The sequence below is a fragment of the Nilaparvata lugens genome, chromosome 1 (genome assembly GCF_014356525.2).
Source record: "Nilaparvata lugens isolate BPH chromosome 1, ASM1435652v1, whole genome shotgun sequence".
In the NCBI taxonomy this organism is placed as follows: Eukaryota; Metazoa; Arthropoda; class Insecta; order Hemiptera; family Delphacidae; genus Nilaparvata; species Nilaparvata lugens.
In genome coordinates this window covers 34,737,224-34,758,874 of record NC_052504.1, presented here as the reverse complement: position 1 = coordinate 34,758,874, position 21,651 = coordinate 34,737,224, and the positions used below count along the sequence as shown (strand labels likewise).

At 33.5% G+C, this 21,651-nt stretch overlaps 1 protein-coding gene across 4 annotated transcripts in view; it reads right to left on the bottom strand.

Annotated features, from left to right (window-relative positions):
* The window catches only part of LOC111060395 (death-inducer obliterator 1), a 59,528-nt gene extending 37,968 nt beyond the window's left edge, over nucleotides 1-21,560 (bottom strand). For 2 of the 4 annotated variants that reach the window (XM_039420114.1, XM_039420117.1), the window contains exons 1-7: nucleotides 21,404-21,560; nucleotides 20,609-20,742; nucleotides 13,920-14,138; nucleotides 12,556-12,690; nucleotides 10,811-11,001; nucleotides 9,745-9,888; nucleotides 4,997-5,066 (exon numbers count right to left, since the gene is read on the bottom strand). In XM_039420114.1, the coding sequence (XP_039276048.1) occupies nucleotides 4,997-5,066; nucleotides 9,745-9,888; nucleotides 10,811-11,001; nucleotides 12,556-12,690; nucleotides 13,920-14,138; nucleotides 20,609-20,729 (880 nt within the window). In that variant the 5' untranslated portion in view covers nucleotides 20,730-20,742; nucleotides 21,404-21,560. The remainder of the gene's footprint in view (nucleotides 1-4,996; nucleotides 5,067-9,744; nucleotides 9,889-10,810; nucleotides 11,002-12,555; nucleotides 12,691-13,919; nucleotides 14,139-20,608; nucleotides 20,743-21,403) is intronic. The other 2 variants (XM_039420122.1, XM_039420128.1) reach the window with 1 other exon arrangement.
* Between the last annotated feature and the right edge of the window lie 91 nt (nucleotides 21,561-21,651).

Genomic DNA, 21,651 nt, shown 5'->3' with positions numbered 1-21,651 from the left:
AATTGGAAAATTAATCTATCTGGTCGATAAAAATAAAAGTGAGAGGATGGATAAAACAAAAAGCATGAAGAGAAGGTTGGTACATTGATCCTGTTATAGTCGAACGACTCAATTGTTGCCAATTTTGGCACAAAGACAGTATTGGAGATGTGAATTTCTTGATACATGTTCATTTGTAACTTTGATCATTTTTCATCAGCTATTACCGACTTACAGACATTATTTTGATGAGAAAAAGGTTTACTTATAGACCAGTCAAAAGGATTCGATATAATACATTTTATAAGAATGTCAAGACATTTTGAGAAAAAACGTTTTGATTGATCATTATGCGGCCAGCCTTACTGAAAACAGGTTGAATTTGTTTGACAATATTGGAACGAGTTTAAAATAGGATGTCAATGAAAAGAATAAAATAAAACATTTTTTTATGAAAATTACCAAATCTGATCATTGGAGGAATAAGGAGTACAATATCAAAGTTCAAAAATTCCGCAAAATATTTTTCTGATTCATATTAGTTTATACCTGTTTATTTGTGCCAGGAATATGAGAAGAGGTACTGTTACAACGAAGTACAAAGAAAAGCAAAGTTTTGAAAATTAGAGACAAAATCTATCTGAATTTTGATTGTACAGTACTTTGAACCTTAGACCAGATATAGAAAAAAGGGGGCGCAGAAAACCACCAGCCCTAAAAACCGCCACAACCAAAAAAATGTGACAAATTGGGCTATTTCGTCAAACTGGGACGACGACAAACTAGGTCTTTTTTCGATCCAGCTTGTAGCTTCACGCACACAGGCTTGGTTTACTCGCGGAAATCCACCACCTCCGGCCGAAAAATTCTATTGATCAAACGTTGACAACGTTTTCCAACTCGTCGAAAGTGGCATCTTTCTACAGAGCTGTAGAATATAATTATTATAAATAAGGAATTTATTTCAATATAATATTAACATTTGTATAAGTGATACATGGTATTCCATTTTATTCATCATATTCAACTATCAATTCCGAGTAACTGGTCAAGCAGTCAACCGTTCGGTCAATAGAATTTTTCAGTTAAGTAGAGGTCAGAACTAATCTATAAAATAGATAACGCAAATTGACCAACTTCTCTGATCTGAGCACATAGCCTATAAATATTGATGTAGGCTAGCCCTAAGTGGATATCATGTGAGCACGGTTGTCAAGATGACTGTTTTAGCAACGAACGTTTACGAGTAAATAACTAGTTGAAGTTAAGCTGCGTTTACACCGGGGTTAATAACACGAGTTATTAACAAAAAGTTATTAACTTGACTGAATCGTCAAAAATTTCGCTTGACAAAAGTTAATAACTCATGTTTCTAACAGAAAATGCCTTGTTATTAACAAGATCTTGTTATCAATATAATTGACTTCTATATGATTTCATTTAACGAGACTATTCATATGATAATATAACAGCCGGAATAAAAAGCAAAAAATTGTCTTCAAATTTGAATTGAAACATGTGTGTGATCATTAAAATAATGTTTTAGTTTTAGGGTAGGGATGCAGGGCGAGGGGGTTGCGGGGAAGATAGTAACCTGTTATTAACAAAAGTTACCGACTATCGATGGATAACATAAATATTGTTAATAACAAGGAATTTTCTGTTAAAAACACGAGTCATCAACTTTTTTCAAGAGAATTTTTTGTCGATTCAGTCAAGTTGAAAACTTTTTATTAATAACTCATGTTATCAACTCCGGTGTAAACGCAACTCAACATGATGTAATTAACATCAGTTGATAATGTTAAAAACTTATGTTAACTAACTCCGGTGTAAACGCAGCTTTAGAGTTTTTTGAGAGATGTTCAAAGATGATGTTGTATTTTATTTTTTTATCTTGTTCATAAATGTAAACTTTTAATGAATAAAGTGTCAATTAAAAAAGCACATTTACAACATTGAGATTTACATTGGTGTCAAAAGTGAGATTTAATCATTAAAAAATAATTGTGCTAAAAGTTTGTTACACAAAAAAAGTTTTACATGAAAACAAGAGCAAGTTCAAAAAGGGAGATGTAAGCATTCAACGAAATGGTAAATTCGATAAAAGAAGGTATGTTAGAATTTGTATCTAATATGGGACAAAATTTGCAACAGGAAATCGAGGAAAGTTTTAAAACCGTTTGAGATTATTTATTTTAGTGTTAATGGCGAAAAAGAAAAGATGCTAGTTGACTTTTAGAAGTATCATGGCCATTGGTTTGCTCTAGACTTCGACAAGCCTATCAGGTTGGCTCTGAGATTTGTATAACATTGTTAGTGTGCCATAACCTATAGTGATTTACTCACAAGAGAATCTGATCACGTGAAGAGGCTTACAAGAGATACAGGCGATTGGAGTCATTGCTCTTGTAACCTGGTCTGACTGATTTTTAAATTTTATGAATTTTAGAACAGGATTTTAAGAATTTGAATTTCTTTCTTATGAAGAATAATTTCAATCAAATAGATGAATTGAGGATGATCTGACTGATTGTGAAATGGTTTTAAAGATAAGAAGGGTATTTCTATCTCTCGACCGAGAATATCAGAGATGAATACTTGGAAGCAACAGACCGTCGGAAGCAACATTGTTTGGTGCCTCAAGGAAGTCACACAAAGGGTGTGTGGTTACGACATGCATTAGGGTATGTATAAGTGAGAAAAAGAGGAGCAAGTGAGGATGTGACTAGCTTGAATGGGACTCCTCAGTCCTCAGCATGTAGCTGAGAGGAAGCACATCTGTCCGCAACTGCAGAAGCATGGCTGTCTGGCAGGGAGGAAGTGTGTCTGTCCTGAGGTATGACTGAGCAGAGTATTGTTCGATTTAGAGGTTTGAGAAATCGTTGGTGGGGATGCGATGGAGTCCACAAGGTTGAGGATCAAATGCTGCTATATCTCATGGTTTAATTTTCATTGGAGATTCAAAGAAGCCAAATTTTTTGTTATTTGCAAGAATTGAATTTGACAATTTGAAAAAATGTTTGCACGAAATCAGATAAAGCAAAGGAAGTCCCGTACTACATTGTAAAGATGATAATAATAATTGTGTACAGGATTAAGGAAACTGAATGAAGAATCAAATCAAAGGTTGTACACACAATCGTCTACCACCTTATCAAGGAAATGTGGATATTGGAGACCAATATCCCTAAGGGAGGGACAGTGATGTAGACTAGCCCTACATGGATATCATGTGAGCACGGTTGTCAACTTGTCAAGGTGACTGTTTTAGTAACGAACGTTTACAAGTAAATAAGAAGTTAGAGTTTTATGAGAGATGTTCAAAGATGATGTTTCATTTTATTTTTATCTTCTTCGATGTAAACTTTTAATGAATAAAGTGTTAATACAAAAGCACATTTATAACAATATCTTAGTTTTTTGTTCAATACAGTTAGATACTAGAAGGAGATTTGACAGAAAATTATATTTAACATGATGTTTTCATAAATTTGATTCCCTGAATATAATGGAATTTCCCAATATAAGAATAATACTATAACTAATAATAACTCCTATAATGAACACTTTTAATAGGCCTATTTACTTTTCAGCCTTTTTAATGCTACTACAAGAGGAATACAGGATCAGTGCTGCCAAAAAATGATAGATGTAAAATGGGAATAGACCCAGTTTGTCTTTTTTTTTTCACTATTCCACTTTGGTGGCGTCCGTAAAAACTGACCATTTTTTTGGTGAGTGGTGGTTTTCAGGGCTGGCGGAACTCGGCTACCCAGAATAGACACGCTGGGAAGTCAAACCTCTGAAGCCAACATGTATGACGTCATACTGGGGCATTCCACATAATAATGACAGTGAAGAAAGATAGTAGAAAAACGTTGCAGAGTCTCTTAAATTGACTCCAGTTTGCCACTGAGTGTACACAGCTGTTACTCAATTCATCCCATTAAATTTGATCTAATATTAGTCTCCATTTCCTTGATAGGATAATCAATTTCATGTAGGCTAATGTTAATTGAATTTATCAATGAAATATCTTTTGATATAACCTTTCAATATTATCTACACAAAACAAACTAAAATGTAAACAAACTCTACAGAAAAGTTTTCTATCCGATGCTGACGTCACGATGGGGCGATATGGCAGTAGTGATGTTGGCTTCATCGACTTTCAGTGTGAATATACAATGAGCCGTGTCTATTCTATATCTGGTCTAAGCTTTGAACAGTAAGGGTACGAACAAAACCGTAACAAGGCCATCTGTACTTAAAATAGCACTGCAATGCGCATGCGTAGGTAAAGTTTTTGGTGGATCTGTTCCGTTTTCTGTGATTACTGAGCATTAATGGTGACTGAGCGTGGAGCAGATACACGTGTGATTAGAGTTTATAGGTGGATTTATGAAAGGATATTGTTTGAAGATAATGAAAGAACAAAACTAAATATTGTAAAGGGAAGTAAAACGTGCAAAGCAGAGAGGTGGAATAGCGGCAGATGAAAATTGAAATAAAGAAGTGATTTAGTACGACAGTTTGGAGAAAAAATGGAAACACTTAAGCCAGGCCTCACTCGATTAAACTTGACACACCTAACTAAAGTGCAAATCGCATAAGATCACAGTCCAAGTGTCAATTATCTTTTTACAAAAATGTAGATTGAAGAACTACGTAATTTATGGAAAATATGGGTCATTACAATCTTTATCTATCGTCAAATATGAGATAATCCTAGTTGAATAAGGTCATTATTTTTAAACCAAAGCTTGTGAACTATCAACTTGTGAAGTCAAGATAAAAATGTGCAAAATATCAATAAAACTACTTTACCTAACAAATTTACTCACGTCGAAGAATCATAATTTCAAAGTAGAATGTCCACTCTTATTAAGAATAGTAAGCTTAAAACTACTTGGTAATATCAATGATAATTTGAATTAGTATTTCGAAATGGCTTTAATGATGATAATTATTATTACTGTTAAATCCAATTTGTTCAATATAAAAATGAACTTACCTAGATCCTGGGCTATAATAAACTGATTTTGGGGGAGAATGAGACGTTGACCTTTAGGAAGGTTGGTAATCTGTAAAATAAACAGGAGATAATTATTTAAAAAGCTGTTGAATAATAATTGATGCTATTTATTCATGTACAAATTTAATAGTTTGAAATGAAAGAGCAAGCAAGCATTGAACCGAAACTCAAAGAACATCAGTACGCCTCAGCTATAATTACAACAGTTTAACACAATCAGAATATTACAAAATCAGGCAGTTTATTTCATCATCAGAAATTACTGCATTATCACAACAAAAGTGAAAACTGCCAGTAACAGCCATCACGGAATACATAAATCAAGTACCTAAAAGAAGAATCTTATTGAATTTTAATGCCGTGAAACAATGTAATTCTTTCAGGGTGTTGAACACTCGCGGTAGCGGTCAGGCCGCATAAGAGGCCACCTTCATATTCTCATCGACACTGCACCCTTTTATAACAATAATTAAAATACATCATAGATAATATCAGATACTATATTCTGTAGTATCTAATACTATTCTACTAGTAGTTCTGCGAACAGTAGACCTCGCTCATGAATACAACTTTCAATCTAATGAGTATGGCCAGTACAATAAGTACAGAATATTTTGAAGATTTAGCCATGTCATCTATTATTTTCTCCATTAAGAGTGCTAGAGACACTGTTTGAAGGGACACTGGACTTATCAAGGAGGTACCTTTATATCAAATACATACAAATTTTACCTTTTAAATGAAAAAGACTAAGAAATTGTCAAAAACCCATAGATTCATTGATACTTAGAAAGACCGGTTTCGGTCTTTATCAAAGTTTATCAGAGATTGTCAATGGTGTAATCACCGAAACCGGTTTTTCTAAGTATCAATAAATATGTGTTTTTTTGACAATTTCTTAGTCTTTTTCTTTCAATATGAATAATTACTACAATATCAACTTCCCAACCACACAAAAATAAAAACAAAATTGACCTTTACATAATTTTTTTTTCTACAACTGCAGTATTGGACTCCAATACAATAAAGATTTTTTAAAAATAATTTATCCAATTAATTTGATAAATCAATTTAATAATTATATTATAAAATGATATTATTTAAGATGATACAGTTTAATTATTCTATCTAATCATAATAATTTATTTTACAATGATACATTATTAGAATAAGATAAAACAAATACTAATTGTTTCATCTGCAAAAAAAATTGGTAGGAACGAGATTTGAGCCTGGGTCCCACAGTGTGAGAAGCCACGGTCTAACCAACTTGGTCACCATGTGCTCGTAACAATAGATGCGAAAAAGAATGAACATGAATTGCTGTATCTTCAAAGACACATCTTTTCTGGATAGAGGTCAGTTAATGATTTTTTTAAATTACAAAAAACCAGAGGTCTTATCAAAAATCGTTACACATACGTTTCTGCGCCTTGTTTCAAAGAACTTGCATACCAAATTTCATCCAAATCGGACAATAACTGCGGTACAAACAAACAAACAAACAGACAAAAGCCGATCAAGTCGAAACTAAGACCTCAGCTTCGCTTCGGTCAATTAAAATAATACTAGTAGAATATTATTAATCATGAAATTGAAATCAATCAAGTTTCGCACATCGCTTTTACATGAATTAAGAGTCAACAAGAACATTAGTAATTCATCGTCATACATTATCAAGTTTCATTTATTCACTCTGCAAAATTTCATCTTTTTACAAGTTCCTAATTGAGTAAATGAATCGCGAGAATAATGGGTACTGATTTAGACAAGGCGTAAGGTTTGAGGGGAGGGGATGGAGAGTGTTGAAAGAGATAGTTATTTGTATATCTAGAGTGAAAAGTAATGTTATTTCTCCTTGAGGGAAAGTTTGAAGCCCGAGGCGAAGTCGAGGGCAACAATTTTCCTGAGGGAGAAAACACATTTTTCCTCCACCCACATTTTTATAAAAACTGCAAATAAAATAATTTTTTCCTCTACCTACTGTCTAAAGAGTCTACTTTACTCCCTGAAACATAATACTAAAGTGTCACTTTTTCGCTCTCGGTAGGAAAAAACAGATAAACTCCCTAGAGCGTAAAAGTAACTCCATTTAAATAACATAGGAAGCATCTCTATTTCAAAAGCTTACATTTGAAATAGGTTAGAAAGTCTAAGCTCAGATGAGGAAGCATATAGAGTAGTCATTAAACTAACTAAATTCAATACCTCAACCTGACATTTGATCAATATATGAAATTCATGTTTGTATGCTAAAATTATTACAAACTTCATATCAGTATAATATAAAAATGTATAAATATTTTTTTTATATTCCATGTTATTCAAAATACCAACCAACGATAATTCCTCATTAACTAATCAAATTTGAAACGGGAACTTCATCATCGTGTTGTAGTCGAGTCGGCGGCCATTGTTGTTAAAACTTTTGCCGACAGATAGCGCTGTCGGCGGTGAACTGTGTGATTACAAGACAACTGTTTAATTTTTGTTATGTTGTAAGACATTTTACTGGTCACGTAAGTTTTTAAAAATTATTTTATTTGCAGTTTTTATAAAAATGTAGGTGGAGGAAAAATGTTGTGTACATCACGAGTGAAAAATGTTTTTCTCCCTCATTAAAATTGTTGCCCTCGGCTTCAAACTTTTCCCTCAGGGAGAAAAAACAGTACTTTTCACTTAGATATACAAATAACTATTAAAAACTTACGTGACCAGTAATAGTATATTTCGCACCTAGGGCCGAAAATGAGACTTTTCTGGCTCGAAATCGGTTTTAAAGTCCGAGGCCGTAGGCCGAGGACTAGAAAAGATTGAGAGCCGGAAAAACATTTTTGCCCATGGTGAGAACGTTATTTTTCGCCACACAGAAAAATAAACAATATACATATGAGAATAATTGTCTATTATAAGCACTTCCGAAAGCAAAAGTCATAGCTCTAGCAAAGGAAGGTAATAGCTCTAGCAAATCTGAGGTAATCTGAACATCAAGAAATTGTCCAAGTATTTTTATTTTTTATTATGATTTGTCTAAAAGATTATGTAAGAGGTTGAGTTTATACTTTTTATTCTTTCAAATGACAATAAGATGATATTATTATAAATGTTTTAATAATTATTGAATGATAAACACAAATATTGAAAAGTTTTTGATCAGCTGTTTTAGCACACTTGAAATTTGGCCAATCTGAATGTTAACGGAAGTTTAGGTTAGAAGTTCTATCCTACTCTAAAAATCGAATTATTTGAATAGTTTATAATATATATCTTATCTGTATTTTATTCATCCAAATAAAATGATAGTATATTATTGCAGAATACTTTATTGAATTCTAGAAGCATAAAATGATTCCGTTTATCCACCATGTTCCGTGATAAACGCTTTAACTAGGAGGTTTGAGGTTAGATTCTATTATACTCTGAAAATTGAATTTGAATAGTTTATAATATCTCATTTGTATTCCATTCATCCAAATAAAATTATAGTATCTTATTGCAAAAACTTTATTCAATTCTAGAAGCATAAACTGATTCCGTTTCATAAACTATTTTGTAAACACGTTCACATCAAATCAGAATCAGCTGACTTCAAGGTTATTTTACAGCCCTAGGGCCGTAAAAATTTTACCGGCCTGGTCAGAAAACAATCACTTTCGGCCTCCATATAACGCACGTAAACCAGCTCATTACATCCAAGTGGGGCGAAAAATGTGTTACAACATAAAAATTAAACAGCTGGCTTGTAATCACACAGTTCACCGCCGACAGCGCTATCAGTCGGCAAAAGTTGTAGCAACAATGGCCGTCTCGACTACAACATGAAGTTCCCGTTACAAATTTGATTACTTAATGAGGAATATTCGTTGGCTGGTATTTTGAATAACATGGAATATTAAAAAAAATATTTATACATTTTTATATTATACTAATATGAAGTTTGTAATAGTTTTAGCATGAAACATATATTTCATATATTGATCGAATGTCTGGTTGAGGTATTGAATTTAGTTGGTTTAATGACTAATCCATATGCTTCCTCATCTGAGCTTAGACCTTCTAACCATTAGATACTTCCCATGTTATTTAAATGGAGTCACTTTTACGCTCTAGAGAGTTTTTCTGTTTTTTCCTCCCGAGAGAAAAAAAGTGACACTTTAGTATCATGTTTCAGGGAGTAAAGTAGGCGTTTGAGTCAGTAGGTGGAGGAAAAAGTCCATTTTCAGGATGGGAAACGAAAAATCTTGCTGATTTCTAATAATTAAGCCATTTAAAGCTAGGCAATTACAGGATGTCCACTGAATCAGGCCCGTATATTCCCCCGTTTTTCCCCGCCAGTTAAAACACATGATTAATATGTAAAAATATGGGTTGTAAGCGAGGGGTGGGTGGTTATGGGGTATGGGGTTACTTAGAAGGATGGCCATTTGGAAAAATGTAATATTCTTAAATAACAATATCAAAAGTAAAGCAGCATGTTTTACATCAAATGGAAATTGAAAGGAGGAGAGAAATGGAAATGTAAAGGAGGAGAGAAATGACTTGGACTAGGAGAGGAATAATTTTTAATAATAGAATGAAGGTCGTTATCCTGAAGTGTTAAAAATGGAAATGATGAGAAAATGGGAGACGACTTGCAGGACAAGGAGAGGTATGATACGATACACAAGTGCAGCATAAAGAGTGTGCGTTCATAAATTGGAGGACTGAGCCAGAAAGTGAGACTTTACCGTTTGAGTGGCTCCCACGTGAGTGGTCCCAGCTGGTAAAGTAAGAGGACGAACGAGTGGCACAAGAGTACCACCCAAAACCTCCAATGCAGTCTTTGAAACACCTGGAGAAGAGGATGAAGTCGCACCGACTTTTAATTTTCCCTGAAAGCAATTAACAATAAACCTTGAGTACCTTGTTGATTAACAATTAACCTTAAGTAACATGAAGTTCTTGATTGAATCTTCACAAGATTCTATATAATTTTCTAGTAATGCTTCTTATTCTTCAGTTTGAAAAGGTAAATGCGGAAGCCAGGTGACAAATGAGGTAGTAAACAGAGATGGCTTCGGCAAATGTATGAATTATTTGAGTTGTGGAGGAGAATTTTAAAATGAGTTCCGAGTGGAAGAGGATTATTTTTACACTTTTCAAATTCTGATAATAATGCCACTTTGAGAAGTAGGAACAAACATGGGTATAGGGTAGGAAGTATGATGTAAAAGAGAGGAGTTGCATCAACGTAACCTTCGAGGCTATCATCTCAAACTAGGATTTAAATTATTCAAGTGTGGGATTTTTTTGAAACGCATTTTTAGAAACAGTAAGGAAAAGCAGCAAGACAATCAACGGAGCAAAACCGACGAATTTGACCATTATCTCAAATTAGGATTTCAATTATTCAAGTGTGGGGATTTTATTATTTTAAAGTTTTTTTTAGAAACTGCAAGGAAAAGGAGCAAAGACAATCAACAGAGCAAAAACGACAGATTTGACAGCTCCAACACCCTCCTTCGTGAATCTTCCTCCTAGCCGAAACGTAGAAAAATAATCAAAAAGACGGAATATTCCCAATACGGCGAACCGGCGTAGCCTAGTGGAGCGTCCAAATTCATTGTGATACAGCAACACTAATTGACAATTCAATTCCCATTCGGTTTGACATTCATTCATGTGCAACATTTTCAATCTCATTACCAACACACAAGTGGTCTTAATAAAAAGGAAATGATGATATCGCAAGAATTTGAGATCGTAGAAAGATGGAATAGCTTAATTTGAATGAAAACCGAATAGACTACTCACCTTGCCGCGAACTGAAGTGACTTGGAGCGCCTGAAGTGGAGCAGCGGCCACCACCATGTCGGGCGGGGCTGGTGCTGGGGCTGGGGCTGGTGCAGGCGATGGAGTGCCAGTTGGAGCTGATCCCTTCGTGTAGCAGTGGTCATTCCGTATCGAATAATTGAAGTGACTCTCTCCTTCAACTTTAAGCGTACCTACAACAATGCAACAACACAAATTATACTTCCGACATACTGATGCCGACATGTCAGTGGTGTTACTTTTTTACTATAATTCTTTTTTAAATAAAACCTTCCTAACTATAATATTTAATACACATAAATTAGAAGATTATGTTAATATTTTTCAATGAACGATTTGGTGATCAAAGTTTGATGACCATACCGTAATACTATTGTAACTCGGTCTATATCATAGTACTATCGAGTATTTTTTCTCTCAACATTAACCCGTTCATTGTAACATTGTAAGATAGGCATACTAAAATATAGGCTAACTCTGAATGATTTTTTGGGTTTCAATTATTCATAATATATTTAGACAATAAAATCTCAAGTTTTGAATTATAAATGAGAGCAACTAATACAGTTTCAATTGGTAGCAAAGTGAGAATATACGCGCAGTGCTCTTGCCACAATCCTCCTACAACAAATCACTTGCATTTTAAAGTGGAACTTGCCAATAGAGTTGAGTTTTGAAATTGTTTGAACCGTTTTACAAATTGGATGACATGACTGGTAACTAAGACACATGCAAACTATTTTTCATGAAGCCCCTAATTATATCAGAAATGCAAAAAATCGCTTGTGATCATGAAGGGAGGACACGAAGTCAATGTTTAGCAAGCTGGCAAATGGACCGATTGTAAAGAATTGAAAAAATTGAATAATGTAATTTGTTATGAGGATTACAAGAAGAGTTGCGAACATCCTTGCTAGCGACAAGAAAATAAAATTATGAGGTTTTCTTTATTCTGATGTGTAATTCATTTTGATGTAGTAACTGAATTTACTATAGTGAGATCCACGTTATAATGGCAGTGTTTGATTAGCAATGGTATTGTTATCCTTGTCTACATTCAACAAAGCGGATAGCACTATCTCATTCTCACTCTGCCTGTTGCCAGATCATCTTCTAACAATGTAGAAATAATAATTAATTAACAAAATATTTTATCTGAATTATGAAAATTCATTATGAAATTATAATTTCTTGCTTAATAAAATACAATTGATCATTTTAAACGGGAATGAACAGTTAATATTACATCAATAAAACTGTATCAGCTACCGTCTATAGAAGGCATTGACAAGATAGTGGATCGGCAACGTTTATCTCCTATCATTCACCACTGCCATTATAACGTGGACCTCACTATACACATTAAGAAGAGTCAAAAACTGGAAATAAAAGTTTTTCTGTTTTGCTGATGGTGATGCCCGCATGGGCTCTAGGCTTGTGCGTGGAAAACGAGCTCAAGGTTGGTTCCGAAACAAACCATATATAGATTCATAAATTATATTAAGGAGTGGGTTCTGAAAATGGCCACACTTTCAAAGGGAGTAGCAGGCGCATTGATTTCAACTTATCTAATCGATAGCTAATCAGCATAACCACCCCAAACTAGCTGAGGAAGCTTCCTATGCTGGAAATGATCTTAGCAATAATTTTAACACAACCATCCCTTTCTCTTACAAAATTGTCCACAAACATGAATAGAATAGTGAGTTGAATGAAAATTTTCTCACCAAACATAGCAGTAACATTTTCACCTAAAATCTGCTTAGCATGTTCTGATTGAAGTGCGTTTTCAAGACTCTTGAGTTGGTCAGGATCCATTTCTGAGAATGGATCGACCAAGACATCTCCACCTGATAACGGACCTGCCAATCACAATAATCACACAATAACAACCCTAAAATAACTAAATTTAGCAGAACCAAAATTAAATAAATATATTGAATGCAAAAATAAAATCAAGTTAAATACCGGTACATTATCGGTTAAATCAATCTTAACTTATATTATTTTGTAATACATATTTTATTGATCCGGTTTAATGCCCTGTTTTTGAAGCTCATTCCTTAATTGAAGATTGAAATCGTCTTCAACGTTGTCATCATCCCAGTTGTCTTCCCAAACATTTTTATGTCCTTGTCATCTTCCTCTTTCCCCGTCCAGCTCTCAGCAGGAAACTCTTCAAATGCATCATCTTCTTCCAATAATCCAAGATCAAGTTTTGCTTTCTCAGTTGTATTGTCAGTTATGTTGCTAGTATTCAATTCAAAATCTGACTTTCATTTCTCAAATTGTTTTTCTTCGTTGAATTAAAAATTTTAGGTTAGTTTTCTGAATTTTTCATTGTCTTGACAATGTATGTGACTTTCAAGTCATATGAAAATACTAAGTCAAATGAAAATAAATAAATTATAATTGTTTGATTAAATACAAACCTCCGTTATAGTAAGGATTTTAATGGTCATAGTGTAGATCCTTATCAAATAAATCATGCACATGAATAATATTTTAAAATTATATATGTTTGGTTTTCAACTAATCACAGTAATTTATGGCTGAATAAAATAAAATAAACAACATTTACAACTCAAATGCAGCTATCCATTCTTGTAGTAATGTCAAAGGTAAGACAAGATAGTATCATCTTGTTGGAAAACCTATATCACCCTTTTAATTTGAATAACAGAGTACATTCAAAATTCCATGAATAAATAAAAAAAGTAATCAACATTTTAGCGGATTCGAAAAACGAAAATTGTTATTCATTACAAATTCAATTATCGAATTCTTATTACAGTAGATATAAAAAATTATTCAAACAGGAATGAGACATGTATGTATGGGATGTAATGAAATAAAAATAAAAATTATTTTTTATCAATACCGTAGATGAGAGTCAAGAGTTTCTAATATTAGTGGTAAGGTATCCCATTATTATGTTGTATAATTCGCTGAAGTCACTGTAACCGACCTGATGACAATTTTCAAAACATGTGACACTAATTGTAAAAATAATTTGACAACTCATAAATATTCAATAAGTTTCAGCTTTAGATCTTCGTGATCAAATATTGTATAGAAATAGGTGACGCACCTTCAATAGTAGTGAGAGGCGCATTATCGGTGGATTGTAGAACGGTTGAGTCGGCCGAAGTGGAGCTGACTGAGCTGTGAGCAGCCGACCCGGGCGGGTAGAAGCCCTCGACGGTGAGGTTGACATCCGAACAGTCGGACGACTCGGACGCGTCCTCATTCTGATCATCGGATTGGCCCAGCCGAACTACACTCACACCAGACGTATGGTGTTGGTTCGCTGTAATCACAACACACAACTCAAATAACTTCTAAAAATGATACTAGAGACCCCCTGGGTTGAAGAACTCGCTCATGAACTGTTGTATTGATCTCTGAGATCCGCAACTTGTAATTATACTGAGTTGGTGAGAATTATTAGGGAAACAGCTAAATATATCTTTTCAAGTATGATATTACAGTAGTAGATTCCATGGGAATACTATTCCAATTCAAAAAAAAAACTTCTGTCGCTTCAAAACTTTTGTCCGCTATCTTGGATCAGTCAAAACTTCTTTTTTTCAAATGGGAAGGTGGTCAAGTGATACATGATTTTGACACAGAATTTCAAAGGAAAATGGCGAAACCCACACATTGATATATTAAACCGTTTCAATGATTTCAACATTTGAAGGTACTAATGAATAATACAAAAATGAAATGAATGAGTACGGTACCTATACATTGAATGATCAAGTGTTGGTGTATACTAATAGTAGCTTCTACTCACATTTGAACACTTTCATCAAAACAAATTTGTCATAGCAACTGCTATCACAAGTAGTATTAATAAATTACGTGTATGTTAGAGCTTGTTCACATGACAGCGATTTACGCTCGTTTGTCGCTCGATTGGCAAATCGCTCGGTTTGCCAGCCTCGTACACATGGCAGCGATTCATGAGCGGTTTGCCATCGGTTAAGACTGTGCTAAGGCTGAAATTAAACTTTCTACTTGTGATATATCAAAATGGAAAAGTTTTCTCAGAAAAACATTTTTCCGATCATTACTTTTTGAGATATGAGCGCCTAAAGTTTAATTTTTGAAACAGAACATTTCAAATACGTTGAAAGATAAATCCATGAGATTTGAAAGATAAATTCTTCATGGTATTGTTCATTCTTCATGGAATGAATAAAACAAAAATTTTCTGAAAATATCAATTTTTGAGAAAGCTATTCAATTTACTAAAAATGACCAAAAATAACTTATTATGTACCTAAAATAACAAATTGCTTATTCTTTAATGCAATGTCCAACCTGGGTAAGAGATGTCTCATCGTGGGCCGATCTCAAGCCCAGGTTGGAACACTCCCAAAAAATTGTTTTTGCAATAAAAAAATCAATTGACAATCAATGCAGTTGCCATGAAGGTGTAAGAAAATACAATCAATATAAAATTAAAAAATGAAGATTTTTTTTTATTTTTGTCCAAGTTATAGCTGTTTGAATTTTAGTGTCCCAACGTGGGCTAGTTTACCCTTCTATGAAATAATGATCCTCTACAGACTAACTTAAACTGAACTTACTGACTAACTGAACTGAAAATTGTAATAGAATAAATTTTAATTGAACTGAAATTGCAATAGAATGTGCACTAAGTGAACTGCTCTGCTCGAAACCGCTCTGTTGGCTGAAGACATGTGTATGCTCTCAAGCCTGCTCTAGTACACTGAACCGCCCGGCAACCGAGTGGATGGACTGGAAACTACAACCGCCGCGATTCGCTGGCGACTTCTCAAACCGAGCGTTGCATGTGTACGGCACAATGTCTTTTTCCTATACCTGGCAACCGCTCAACCGAGCGTAAATCGCTGTCATGTGAACAGGCTCTTACAGACAGGCGTTAACGGAAGCGAGTTAATATACAGTTATATTATAAATTAATGTTGTTCATTATTCCGCTGGAATCATGTGTCTGCGCATAAAATCTGTCTGTCAGACAGTCTGTGTGACAACTGCAAAATAATAGCATCAGCTTCTTTAAATGAATGGAAAAATTACACAAATAGCATGCAAATAATTCCAGCTGACTGATAAATGATAAATCAAAACAAATATTTTTCTTATGCATTTTCAATTTTTATATCCTAAAAAAGGACTAAGGAGTGAGTCAATTTTGTTGTCCAACAAACTTGACCTGTAACAAGGTTCGAAGAATTCGTGTTCAAAATTTGAAAATGATTGATCAATTCTCTCTAAAGTTCTTGTCGAACATACAAACAGAAAGAACGCAACTTTGGGCTTCAGTAAGTCAGAAGTGAGAACTTTGCTAACGCTCGTTTAACAAACACGTAGACCTGATTGCAAGTACGTCTACTGAATTAACCGTGAATAGCCACTTATTAATGACGTTATCTGCTCCCCATAACACATAAATGTAATTGCATCATGGTTAAAGTTAATAGATGTTCGTGTAACCGGGATAATATGTTCAGCTTCTACTGTTATTTTTCAATTTTCATTTTTCTATTGTGAAAACTGAAATAAATTCATTTTTCTTGATTTACTACATCATTTTTAACAACATTATTTCTTATTAGCATGACAGAGTCCTATCATCTACTTACCAACGGTATTCTTATTCGGCCTACTGAATATACAGTGGAATATTCTCAACGTTATTTATACAACTATTCCACATTACTAAGTATAATTGCTAGTTTTTATATAAAGTAATGCAAAAATAATATTAATATTAATAATAATAAAGTAATAGAAATATAATCAGCTAGATGAGATTACATTAATACATTTTTATTGCCAAATAGGCAATCCAGTAGGACTAATGTTTGAATGAATGAATTAGTTTCAGTCGTGGCTAGAACAAGACAGCTTGATCTCTGGTGACGTGTTCTAAACATAATCTCGAGTCTATATCGTAGCCCAAATCCAAAAAAAAGTATAGCCTAGTTTCTAATTTTCAGATTCTTCAATTACTATACAACTGGTCAAAACTTAATTATCAAAAATTGCTTCATCTAGCCTACTAATAAAATTTGAAAAAAAAATAGTGCATACATATAATACATATAACGTAATACGGTATTAAACAAATGTAGACAGAATACGGTAGGTGAGAATGTAATTTAAATATTGATCATAGATCAATACATCACAAGAGATCCTAGATTCTGCAATCGGGAACTAAGTTGTAAAGTCTATGAACTAATTAACAACTAGAATAATATAATGTCACGCACTCACTATATCCATTCATATAGCTAACATGTGTTTTATTTGAAAAAAGAAAAATCTGGTGTGGCGCACTCACACAACTTTCCTTGCCGTTATGAAAATTGATAACCTGACGGCTGACGCTAGTGTTCACGCACATCCCAAGTCTACTATTCAAAGATCTGAGTCAGCTGGTGATAGGACAGGACAATAACTCTGGAGACACTCGAGGTCTGCTCTCTCTTCATAGTGAATGATTTAATAGAATCAACAGTTTTCAAGTGGATAATCACATTTTCTCGAATTTCGAGCTTATTTTCAATTTTAGGTGAAAATGTTACTCGTCATTTATTGTAGAGATTTTCATGCTCAATCTTTTTTGTTAAAATTGTATCTGAAGCCTGATAATTGAGGATCTAAAATCAAACTTTGCATAGATGGGACAGAGCTCCTGAAATGTTTACAGATATGGGACTTGTGACAGTTGATAGAGCTTATCAATAACTATTCTAAGTATGAATTTGATAAAAATCGTTGAAGCCGTTTTCGAGAAAATCGCGAGAAACCCTGTTTTTGACAACATTTTTGCTATTTTAGCCGCCATCTTGAATTGCATTTGATCGAAATTGTTCGTGTCAGATCCTTATAATGTAATTGGGAAATGAGATATCGTATACACAGACGCACATACACTCATACACACACACACACACATACACAGACCAATACCGAAAGCCACTTTTTTGGACTCAAGGGGCTTTGAAACGTATAGAAATATAGAAAATGGGGTACCTTAATTTCTTTCGGAAAGCAATACTTTCCTTACCTATGGTAATAGGACAAGGAAAGTAGAAATGAAGCCAAGAAACATTATTTCAATTATAAAAACATTAATTTCCAATTTCATAAAATATTTTTTCTACAACTGCGCGTAAAGAAAGAATTTACATACTCAATTCTCCTCGTAAACAGCTTATTTCTGAGGAAAATCTACTTTTTCACTCGCTAACCATCCGCGCATGCGCAGTAGATTTTTTTACGCTCGCTGATCATTCGCACATGCGCAGAAGAGTTTCTTTACGCTCGCTAATCAGGTGATGGTAAGCAGCTTGCCAAAAAGTCAGATCTTAACCTAAAAAGTCGGTAATTGTACCGTAACTCCGCCGATATAAGTAATTTAACAGGTTTGGGCAGTTGTAGAAAAAATTTTGTATGTAATTCGCGCGTAATGCTTCTTTATCGCTCTTGCAAAATTATATAATTATTAATTACAAAATTATATAATTATTGCTCTTTCAAAAATAACTGTTTTGCGCGAGCGATAAAGTCGCGCATTACGCTCTTAATACATAAATAGCTATTATTGTTCCTATTTTACTCTGTAAATTCTTTAAGCAAATTTGGTTGAATGAGCAATCGATATATTTGTATAAATAGAACACACTTATAAGAATAGAATTCTTATACAGATTGGGTGAAAAGTCCGAGAACGGCTTAATATTGCATATTTATATTTATTTATTTATAATCATTACATTACATGAATTTTGGGAATAATCCCATTTGACAGGTAACTTGTCAGTACTAATACTATAATACATACAATCAAAAAATAAAATATTTATTCAGGAAGTGTCAAGTATCATTAAGGAAGGTAATGATATATATTATATATATAAAAAAATCAATTTTCTTGTTAACAAAATTCTGTGATTGCGTAAAGGCTTTTCTCCAATAACATATTTTGAATGTCTGTTTCAATAGAATGACTGATTCAATGTTTCGAATGTTTGTTGGCAGCCTATTATACAGTTTCATTCCTGAATAAAATGGAGTTTTTTACAAATGCATTTTTCAAAAACTAAATTTCTATGAATTGGAAATGCAATGATATTTCTATTTCGATTATTATATTCATGATTATCTGTACAAAATTGTAACTTACTGATATTTACTTTAACAAAAACTACTAGCTGGTAAATGTAAATGGAAGGAAGTGCGAGTATTTTAAGGTCTTTGAAAAATGCTTTACATGAGTCCCTTGATCTCAGTCTACAGATGACTCTCAATATCTTTTTCTGCATGATGAAAATTCTACGGCTGTCTACAGAATTACCCCAAAATATTGTGCCGTAGCTCAAGTGGCGGCTTCATACACAAAGGTTATTTGACGGTTAGAGAGATTGGGGATCCTACTCAAATTGAAAATACCACTTTACTATGACTTCAAAAATCTGGTCCGCCATCTTGAATGCTACTTTATTTTTTTAAATAGGAAAGTGGTCATGCAATACATGATTTCGATACGAAATTTCAAGAAAAAATGAATGGCAAAACCGCATATCGATATCTCAAACCGTTCAGAAGATATTCACATTATTGATCAATACTATTCAAAGCAGAAAGGTGAGAGAAAAGTCCGATAACGGCTTCATATCTCATACACAAAGGTAATTTAATGGTGGGTGTGATCGGGGATCCTACTCAAATTGAAAATACTACTTTAGTATGACTTGAAAAATATGGTCTACCATCTTGGATCCGCCATATTGAATGCAACTTCATTTTCTAAATAGGGAGGTGATGATGCGATACATGTTTTCGATATGAAATTTCAAGGATAAATGAATGGCGAAAACCACATATCGATATCTCAAACCGTTCAGAAGATATTCAAATTATTAATCAATATCATGCATATCAGAAATGAAATACATGAGTGGTATTGAATTATAATGTGTATATCTTCTGAACGGTTCGAGATATTGATGTGCGGTTTTCACCATTCATTTTTTCTTGAAATTTCGTATCAAAATCATGTATTGCATGACAACCTTCCTGTTTAAAAAAATAAAGTTACATTCAATATGGCGGATCAGATTTTTGAAGTCATAGTGAAGTAGTATTTTCAATTTGAGAGGGATCCCCAATCACACCCACTTTGGAATCACAATTTTTCTCATACTTTTTTCTCACCTTTCTGCTTGGAATAGTATTGATTAATAATGTGAATATCTTCTGAACGGTTTGAGATATCGATATGTTGTTTTGCCATTCATTTTTTCTTGAAATTTCGTATCGAAATCATGTATCGCATGACCACCTTCCTATTTAAAAAAATAAAGTTGTATTCAATATGGCGGAGCAGATTTTTTAAGTCATAGTAAAGTAGTATTTTCAATTTGAGTAGGATCCCCAATCACACCCACCATCAAATTACCTTTATGTAAGAGATATTAAGCCGTTCTCGGACTTTTCACCCACCCTGTATATTTTAGTTTATATGTATACCATAATTTGTGAGGTTTTGAAGACCAGAACTTACTAACCAAAAAGATAGGAATAAAATGTAGCAGTTACCCTTAAATACTTGTAAGGTTTTACCTTCTCAATTTAGATAAAGTCATTATAAAAAGCAAAACATTTTTTAATGTTCAATTTTACCAATTACCAAAGATTAATAACTACCTTAAAATAAAAATAGTGGTATTGAAAATAAAAAATTTATAATTTTGATAGAAAATTGCAGCTTACCTAGTAACCTGTTGAGTGTTTCAGGATCAACTGATATCGTTCCATCAGCATTGACAAAAATGATGAGTGTTTCATCAGATTGGCCGTCAACGGTACTGTCAGCAACAAATGTGCTTGACATCGCATCAAAGCAGCTGCAACATAAAAACATTGAAATTAATCTTAATACGTGCATTAATTAAATATTTTTCGCAAAGAAATAAAAAAAGGATTTTGATTGATCTCAAACCCTCAACCTTTGATACATGTCGCGCCTCGCGCGTGATTCTACCAATACGCCATGGAGTTACTCATAATCTATGCATCAAACACATATATTTTTTACCCCTTACATGTATAGGTTAGCCGTTAGGCTATACTGGAGTAAAAATTATATAAGGATAATAAATTACTGAAGAATAATATCAAGTAAAATGAAAAGGTTCATGGGCATAGTTTCATTGATCTTTATAATGCCTTGAATAGTGTTTACAATATTATTTACAATTGGCCTCCCCAATCATACATCATCAAAACACATCTCATCTAATAATTGATAAGGTTACGTTACGTTGGTTTTTCAGAGGGAATTCATTGATTACAAGTCTATAATTTATTCTCAAATGAATTGATGCGTATAATAAAGAGGATCATCTAATAATGTGAACAATAATTGTTTGTCTTAACAGACTTGACAATGTACTTAATTGACAAGAGAATAAAAAAATTAACTTATTTATATAGTGAGGCATTCCGCCATTTTGAAGAAGTAATTCAATGTAAGTTGCGGCGTAAAAATACTATATTATTACTCACTGTTCCAATTCGTAGTGATGATTAGATGTTCAATTAATATTGTATAAGCATAAAGAGATCATATTGTAAACAGTTTATACTACCAAATTAATCTATTAAAGACAGTATTTCCAACAAATCGTTGAGAAACTGAACAAAGAGTTGGATTCCGCCATCTGCCAAACAAGTAATTTGAGTTCCAGATATTCCCAATTCCGCGGCCCCACTTATACAGTGTTGTAAAAGTGGACAAAATATAAACTAAGGTT